Source organism: Perca fluviatilis, chromosome 9 (genome assembly GCF_010015445.1).
Source record: "Perca fluviatilis chromosome 9, GENO_Pfluv_1.0, whole genome shotgun sequence".
In the NCBI taxonomy this organism is placed as follows: Eukaryota; Metazoa; Chordata; class Actinopteri; order Perciformes; family Percidae; genus Perca; species Perca fluviatilis.
The window spans coordinates 3,984,520-3,993,848 of NC_053120.1; the positions used below are offsets into that span (position 1 = coordinate 3,984,520).

A 9,329-nucleotide genomic window follows, 5' to 3' on the forward strand; every position below is an offset into this window, starting at 1 on the left:
GCAGCTTCTCTCCAACTCTTCCAGGCATGCAGATGCTATGGAGTGATGAAGGATTCGGATCCCTTTGTATCCTCCCCATTCTTCAACTTTGTCTATGATGAGAGTGTTTGAATATCGCTTCATTCTGTCCATTACACTATCCTCTTTCCAGTGAATCACTTTCATGCCCAAAAAATCTTCAGAGAGTGAGAGAGAGATTTCAGATTCTGCCACATAAGTGTTCAGTAACGCTAGAAAGGCAAACAGTCGGCCTTCCTTTGAACTGAAATCAAAGTTTTCCAGTGTGTTACGGGCAAGATCATCAATGTACTTTTTGTCAAAATTGCTCTTCATGATCATGAAGCTGTAAAAGTTTTCAGGTTTTTCATGAGTTTCTTTCAGCTCTTTGAGTTTTTTCTCAAAATGATTTTGTTCTTCTTTAGTCAATGAAGCAGTAATGAATTGACTTGGATTGTGTCGTTTGTATTGCTCCTTTGGGCTATTGGAACGAACGCAGTTGAGGATGATGACTTTGCAATTTTTTTCGTCATCCACATTTATGTTACAGTTATCTTCTACAGCTTGACGGATGCTGCTTACTAGTTCATAATGATTCTCTGTTTCCTTTGAGTCATCAACTAACAGCAAAACAGGAGAAGGTCTATCGCTTTCAAGATTCATCAGTTTAACAACTTGGATGGCAACGTCTGCTTTTGGATGTGTATTGTCTTTCAACACGGCACATCTGGACTCCTCACGAAGATCCCACATCAAATGCATTGCTAAGGTGCTACCACCACAGCCTGGGTGGTGAAACAGATTGAACAGAATGCACATGTCTTTTGAAGCTCTCAACTGAGACGTAATCATCTTCTTCACATTTTCATACTTGTCCCGCTTGACAAATGGCTTGTCTTTGTCTTTGTCACAGAAGTAGAAGTTCCACCATTTGACTTTGCCTCCTCTGTAGAATTCTTCCTCAACTCTGATTCTGAAGTCATTAAACTCTGGACTGTTTTCATCATAAATGTTTTCACACTGATTTAGACATAAAATATCTAGAGCTGTCAATAAGTCTTCATCCTTCTGCTTTAGAACAACAGAACTGGAGTCAGAAGAGGGGAGCAGCCTTCCAGATGACTGATTGAATGGTCCCAGTGCCATTACTGTTCCATTGACCTCGCTGAGGGTCAGCTCATATATAGATCGTGGGTCGATGTCGGATCCACACTTTGCTTGTATCATCTCCTTCCATTTTACATACATGCTCCGAGATGCACTAATAGTAATGATGTTTTCCTCTTCAGTCTGCTTTATAAAGGCCTTGTAGATCTCAAAGATTGGGTCTTCCTCAGTGTCCACAGGTGAAAGTAGGAGGAATATGATGAGGCATCTTCCAGCGAGAAAAACCTCAGGATTGCAAACGAATGAAACCAAGTTTTCTACATCTCTGCAAGATTTCTTCAGCCAGTTGTTATAATCTAACTCCTTGTCTGAGTCACTGTCAAGGTCATTTCTGCCATTGGAGAAGACCCAGCTGGTCTGTTTGTAGAGGTTAAGGCTCTTAATCACTAAGTCAGTCTGTCCTTGATATTGTGATGGGGTGTGCTTATTGGCCACCCTTGACTCTCTGTAGGAATGACACAGTCCACCTGGAGCAACAGAGCTGGGGTCAAAGTCTAACACACAGAACAGTTTCAGCTTATTCAAAAACTGGAGATACTGCAATTGTTCTGGACTGCTTTTGTTCACAACAACAACAAATCTGCCATAATTGTCCAGTGAGTTCCCACCACAAGTTAACAAATTCTTTAGTTTGTCTCCCTGGTTTGCTTCTTTCTTTATCACTTCTTTTGAGAGACACCACTGCTCCAGTTGACCTGTATGAATAGTACAATAAATGCATTATTGAGTAAAAGAAAACACATTTTAGGTTAAGGCTGGTGTTGTTCTAAATGTTGGTATTGTCAGCAAACCCTATGAAAAGGAAAACCAATATGTTAGTCTGTCTCTCATTACTTCTGACTTTCCCACCCTGTACTCAATTTCAACCCTATTGGTTCCTACTAAAGAAAAAAAACACCCTTACAAATATATAATAGTTTTTTGTTTTTGTTTTAGTAATATCCTAAAACAGCTGGTCGCTGTAGTTTTGATCAAAAACCAGGATAAAATTGTGCATTTGCTGGGGACTATTTTTAGCAGTAGATTAATCCACATTTTATGCTTTTGTGAGTATTTGGGCAGCAGGAAGGTGTGTGTGGGATTGATTCAAAATAAACTAGTGTCCATGGTAATAAACATAGGTAGAAGATATAGGCTTTGATTAATTAGGTAATTATTGTTTCTAAGATCAATTCATTCACTGGTTTTGGGATTTGTTGACAGTAATTTCAAACATTTAATAAAATGTGAGTCAGCATGTGTCAGCAAACTTACTACAGAAAACAAAATAATGCAGATTATTAGAAAAATACTAACTGCAAAAAGTAATGTTTAGGCCATGCTTATGCAACTTGAATTTGAATATATTTTTACATTGGTTGTCTTACCCATCCTTTTTCCAGCTGAAGAGCAAGTTCACGCTGATCGATATTTCGTAGAATGTCTATTGTGATTCGTAAAGCCTCCTTCTCTCCATAGTGTTCAGTCATTAATTTAGCAGTGTCCATGGTGTCCTTGCCCTCCAGTTTACCTTTTGGAATCATATTATTTGTGGATTTAGTGTATTCATGGAAATGAAATCTTTTTAGGTCGTCTTTTAAAAGGTTGTCAAGGGTTTTCTGGATCTCCACAGTGATCTTGGGTACGTCTGGTAGAACTGTGGTCTGCAGGAGGAAACAGATGTAAATTGTTTAGTGTAAAGTATACACAGTAATTGCTGTCTACATCTTATAAAATCCTTTAGGGTTTATACCTTTATGTGTTTTAAAAATGCAAGGTGAGGTTATTTCAAACTAATTCCAGTTCAAAATGTGCCTGTTTGGAATGGGCTGACTGCTTGGTCTGTGGTATTTCTGCTTGCAGCTTTCTCCAAAACCATTGTGCCCCAAAATAACGATAATAACGATAACGATTATTAACAATAATAGAAGGCCCTCAAAGCACTAAATATGCACCTTAACTGTGTACTACTGACATACTTTGTACTTCTACTTCATAACATTGTAGTAGTACATTTACCTGACAAAGAATGTTGTTGATACAGATTCTACAATTAAAATATGATGAATTATTATTCATTAAGCTATCCAGCATCATATTAGAATTTAAATATCCACCTTGAACAGATGTTAAGTAGATTTAAGTACATTGTGGTGATAAGTCTCTTTTTACTTTAATAAGATAAAGTTAATAGAAAAGATAATAGAAAACTTTACCCTGGTGGTTTCTTTTCTCCTGGCCCCATAGTCCTTTGGCTTTGGCTGATGCATTTCCTCCTTCTCTGAAGCTTTCTTGAATGGGACCTGAGACTTTTCAAAGTCTTTTTCCACCAGTTCGTCTGTTTTTGATTCAATTTTCTTTTGTGATTCTGGTTGTTTAGTTGCTCTGGCCTCAGCCAGACTCAGTTCAGGTTGCGTGGGTTTTGCAGCTTCTGTTTGATCTGTGCTGGTGTGAGGGATGGGTTTCAGTGTCGGTTCTGAATTGTTTTTCAACTGACCAAGTTTTTTCAGGATCTTTACAGCAGGACCGCCTTTGACTTCTAAGTCCAGAAAATCCTGGTTGTTGAAGCAAACAAGACAATCTCCAGACACATCTTCTTCATGGAGCGGTTTTTTTTTTTTTTATATATATGTAGAAACGGGGGAAAAAAAAAAACTTCTAAAAAAACTGACCTTAAAAACCTGCTGCTTTGTCCAGTTTTCCACATATGCTGGGATCTGTGACTCATGTTGTGATCCTTTTTTCAGACTTTCTAGATAAGATGTGATTTTTACAGCAGGACCATGCTTTATACCTAATCCCAATATATCTGTCTTTTCAAGCTCAACTAAAATGTCTCCAGACACTTCCTCTTCACAGAATTTGACTGCACAAGTCTCTTGAACTTTGACCTCTGTCATCAGCCACAACTGGACATCTTTCTCGGTCCATTTTTCAATGGGCTGAGAGGGTGGCTTTGTTGTTGTCATTTTGGATCAACTGAAAATTAAACAGTTAAGTAAAAGATTAAAATAATGAAAGGACAGTAAGTACATAGTCCTTAAAAAAATGTAATTAAAGCATTGTCTTTACAGGAGAAAATGAACAAGAAGCTCTTGCACTATGCATTTGAGTTTAAAAAAGAAGTAAAGATGTGTTCTCACAGGTAAAAATGATCTCCCACGTAATGATGCATGCATAATAATAAGTAATTCATAATTCTACTGGTACCTGAAGATCATGCTTTATAAGTTATATAACTTTATAATAATGTATGTATTTTATTTTGTATTTTACTTCATAATAACTTTTTTTTTAGGGTGTTTTATTCTGAGGTGCCCTTGAGCAAGAGCCCTTATACCCCCACAAAAAACGCTCAGTGGCCAGCAGATCAGACTGTGGTTGTGTATGTAAGTTTTTATATACAGTACAGGCCAAAAGTTTGGACACACCTTCTCATTCAAATGCGTTTCCTTTTTATTTTCATGACTATTTACATTGTAGATTCTCACTGAAGGCATCAAAACTATGAATGAACACATATGGAATTATGTCTGTAAAAAAAATAACTGGAAAACATGTCTTATATTTTAGATTTCTCAAAGTAGCCACCCTTTGCTTTTTTATTAATAAGGGAAATAATTCCACTAATGAACCCTGACAAAGCACACCTGTGAAGGTAAAACCATTTCAGGTGACTACCTCATGAAGCTCATTGAGAGAACACCAAGGGTTTGCAGAGTTATCAAAAAAACAAAGGGTGGCTACTTTGAAGAATCTAAAATATAAGACATGTTTTCAGTTATTTCACACTTTTTTGTTAAGTACATAATTCCATATGTGTTCATTCATAGTTTTGATGCCTTCAGTGAGAATCTACAATGTAAATAGTCATGAAAATAAAAAGGAAACACATTGAATGAGAAGGTGTGTCCAAACTTTTGGCCTGTACTGTACACAAAAGCTTATTTCAAAGCATACAGGGAATGAGCAGCCAGTGAATTTCTCACCTTTTGATGTTCCTGTACGTTTCATCAGACTGGATTTTAGCTGCTGGTCATCTCTCCTGAAAGATGAGAGGTGTGATGCTATTCTGAACAGAAATTTAACTGACCATTCATCTATTTACTGAAACTTTTGCTGAGATGAATACTGCACTACGCTCTGAGAGTTATACCTCCTGAGTCCTGTGCTGTCTTTACTTTAGTGATCGCCAACACACCTATCCCTGAAAGTTTGGCCCATCCCTATCGCACCACTTTCGTGACAAGTGAGAACATGCCTGCACCCTCATTTTTTTCTGAACTTTATTTAATACAAAGATTAAAACAGGCATCTTTATAACATGAGTTTATTACATTACAACTGAGAACATGACTGCTACAAATCCTGATGAAATCTTAAAAAAGAAAAAAGAAACAAAACAAGAAAGTGTATTATAAAAGTGTAAGCAAGGGGATTACTTAAACAGTTTTAGGTAATTTTTCTCATCAATGTGTCTACAGAATTTTAAAAAAAGATTTAAAATTTTGTTTTTAAATGCTTAATTGCATGCTTTTCTATTTCCTGCCGTCTGTGCTTGTCAGCCACCACCCGTTCTGATAGATAATGTGTGGTTCAGATACTACACTTACATTTATGTGGTAATGTACAGTTATGTCTACATCTGAATAGTGTCAGAATACTGTTTTACTCTACCTCTACCTTTACTTCACCGACTGATACATTGAGCCATTTCCTGCCAGAAGCTTCTGACACATAAATAATAACCAAGAGCAGTACTGAGATTTTATACAAATGCTTACCACAGCAGCTGACATAGTTCAAATTCACAATGTGAGATTTAATGAAAGTCATTGTTCAGTTTTTACATACACAAAAGCTCATTTCAAAGCATACAAAGAATGAGCAGCCAGTGAATTTTCTAACCTTTTGATGTCCCTGTACGTCTCATCAGACTGGATTTTGGCCGCTGGTCATCTCTCCTAGAGAGGTGGGATGACCAGTCATCTATTTACTAAAACTTCTTTGCTCTTAAATACTGCACCACGCACGAAAGTTATACATGTACTGTCTTTACCTGAGTGATCGTCAACACCTATCCCTGAAACGTCAGCTACTCCTGTGCTGCCACCCACTTCCATGACAAGCATAATGTAATAGAAACATGTCGCCACCCTCTTTTTTCTGTAACTTTATTGAATACAAAGATTCAAACAGGCAGTTGTATAACATTACTTCATTACAATACAACTGAGAACACCACACATACTGATCAAATCTAAAATAAACAAACCTAATAAGTGTGAGAGAGTATTGCTTAGAACAGTCAGGTAATGTTTAAATGCTTCAACAACATTCATTCATTTAATTATCAAAATCACATTTTCACAGAAACTCAATACCACAACATTTACTAAAGATTGCAGAGGGGTTTTGAACAATATACAATAAATGAGTGACTAACCATTTTAGCTTTAAAGCCATTTCATATGGCTGTATCAAACCATTAAGATGTCATATGCATTGTTGTATACACATTTCTCCAAAATGTTGTCCTGTGTATATGATATAGTGGGACAATTTGGGACCTCCACTTGAATTAATTGTTTTATGGGGAATCAATTTTAAAACTTAAAATATTTACGTATATCACACCCATCTTTTAAATGCTATCCTTTTTGCCAATACATTTATATAAGGCAAACACATTTAAGAAATACACAATAAAGAATTATAAAAAAAAAAAAAAAAACTGAAATTACTTAATGACAGTGAAAGAGTTAGAGGAAAGGGCAGGGTATATCTATCCTAAACAGTAACTTCGCAACTTTGGTTTTAGCTTTGTGCCACAACTAAATAAAATTTGCTGTGTTCTGTTTGCACTCCCTTCTATCCTAAGAGCATCTATTTGTGATTGTTCGATTTAAATTATACTAGCATTTTCAGGTCAGAGAACACTAAACAAACAGGATAAAGGCAAAATCTAATCTTTCTATTGCTCTTTGGTTCACCAAACCACTGAATGGTACAAGACAGCCACCCTGTGGACATCAATGGGACAGACTTAGTTTTTGGTGTCTGCAAACAACAATGTGGCTGAACACGAATAGAGTAATGTTTTGCAATAAAACCACAATGTCGCCAGTGGAGAAGACCGTCTGGTTAATGCAGCAGTCAAGGCATTGGATATATGTATATATAGTGTTTCAATAGAACTGAACTTACCATTAAGTCATTGATTATTAATTTGTTTCTGTTGCTATAAAACAACTGATCCTGTATGAAATAGAGTTTGAACCACCTTATAAATACTACCTGTTAGAAAATAACACTAGTGGCTGTGTTGGGGATTTGCTACAGGTGAGGATGAAAATTGATCTATGGAGTCCAGTTTGAGAAAAACATCCGTGATGCATAATGAAGAGATGAATTTTACCCAGATATGTTATATAGTTTGTTTAAAGTTTACCATGTGTGTATTCTGTGGGAAAGGAAATGTCTTCTAGGAGTGAACATTTAATGACAGGATAAGAGCCATAGGAATGTGTGTACTTATGCCTGGTCAAAAGTTCACGAAGAAGGGAAAAGGAGGCACAAGACAGGAGACATCTGGCCTGACTGGGGGCATTGAGACAGCAAACCCCCCACATCCTGAGGACACACAGGAGGACTGAACCCAGAGAGAGAATAAAAGGATTGGACTCGTAAACTATTGCTCATAACCTTGGTGGACAACGAGGAGTCACAGTAATGGCCTGCATAGTTTTGGCCAGCATGTTTTATTTTCATATTTAAAAATGCTGTTACTAAAAGAAGTGTTAACCTTATTTAAACGCTCTCAGTGATTCTTCGGAGGTTTCTGGTCTCTTTGGGTCACACTAAACCAATACGTTGGAGATTAGAATTTAGAGAGATTATTGGGGTCAGATTTTCTGGCTTTTGAGGTTTCCACTTTTAATATTGATCAGAAACTAAAACAGCATAATGACAGACTTTTACAACTCTGGAAAGTTATAACTGCAGAAATAATTTTATTTTCCCGTGGACAATCACAAGTTAAACATTAGATACAGGTTATAAAGTAATCTTCCAGGAATATACCTTGGCATGTATTTGATTAGTCAACACAGTCAGATGCCAGTTGTTATTGCATTGCTTTGTGAAAGAACTTTGGCCATGCCAGCAGCTGCGTGTCTGTCTGTTTGTTGGTCCAACATTTTGGTCCAGGCCGAAATATCTCAACTATGAGATGGATTGTACTGGGAAAGTGTGTACATTTAAAATCAATCAATGAGTATCATTCTGTTTGGCTGCCACTGCAGTATTAGGATAACTAGTCAAAGCATGATGGTAAATGTATTTTGACATTTACGAAACAAAGACAGCGTTTTTTCTTTTTTTTACGTTTTGTTTTGGACGGTGACCCTGAGTTCTCTGTGTTCTCCTCACTTTCAGCAGAACTTGTGTCACTCTGCTTCGTTCCTGTGTAAACAAAAGAATGAAATCATTAATGTTTAAGTTACTGTAATGTAAGAAAGCAAACCAATAGTTATAGCCAGGCAAAAATAAGTTTCTGAAAATATAATAGTGTTTCATCAAAATTTATGTTGATTTTGTAGTGGCGTGCCACCACGGCAAAAACTTCTCCCTCCACCGTATCAGAAATAGGCAGACGCACAATGTAGTCATTGTTGCCTTTTAAATTATCCTGCCAACATAATGCACCCCTGTTGGCTGCTGCTCACATTGCAATTTAACAACAAGTATAACTATTCAGTGGTTATTGGACCCCGCCCAGTTTAACAACCAGTAGAACTATTCAGAGGTTATTGGACCCCGATCCAGTTTAACAACCAGTAGAACTATTCAGAGGTTATTGGACCTGTCCAGTTTAACAACCAGTAGAACTATTATTCAGAGGTTATTGGACCCGCCCAGTTTAACAACCAGTAGAACTATTCAGAGGTTATTGGGACCCGGCCCAGTTTAACAAATCTTCAGCAGAACTATTCAGAGGTTATTGGACCCGTCTAGCCAACAACCAGAGTAGAACTATTCAGAGGTTATTGGACCTGTCCAGCGTAACAAACACGTAGAACTATTCAGAGGTTATTGGACCCAATTCAGCTTAACAACAAGTAGAACTATTCAGAGGTTATTGGGCCCGGCCCAGTTTGGCACAACAAGCAGAACTATCATTCAGA

At 37.1% G+C, this 9,329-nt stretch overlaps 1 protein-coding gene across 1 annotated transcript in view; it reads right to left on the reverse strand.

The window, feature by feature from the left end:
- Positions 1-769: 769 nt before the first annotated feature.
- Positions 770-9,329, reverse strand: part of LOC120565603 (sterile alpha motif domain-containing protein 9-like) — a gene marked incomplete in the record, with an annotated part of 44,345 nt that continues 35,785 nt past the window's right edge. Inside the window, 3 exon segments of the mRNA XM_039811508.1 lie at positions 770-782; positions 869-1,017; positions 2,532-2,807. Coding sequence (XP_039667442.1) covers positions 770-782; positions 869-1,017; positions 2,532-2,807 — 438 coding nt within the window.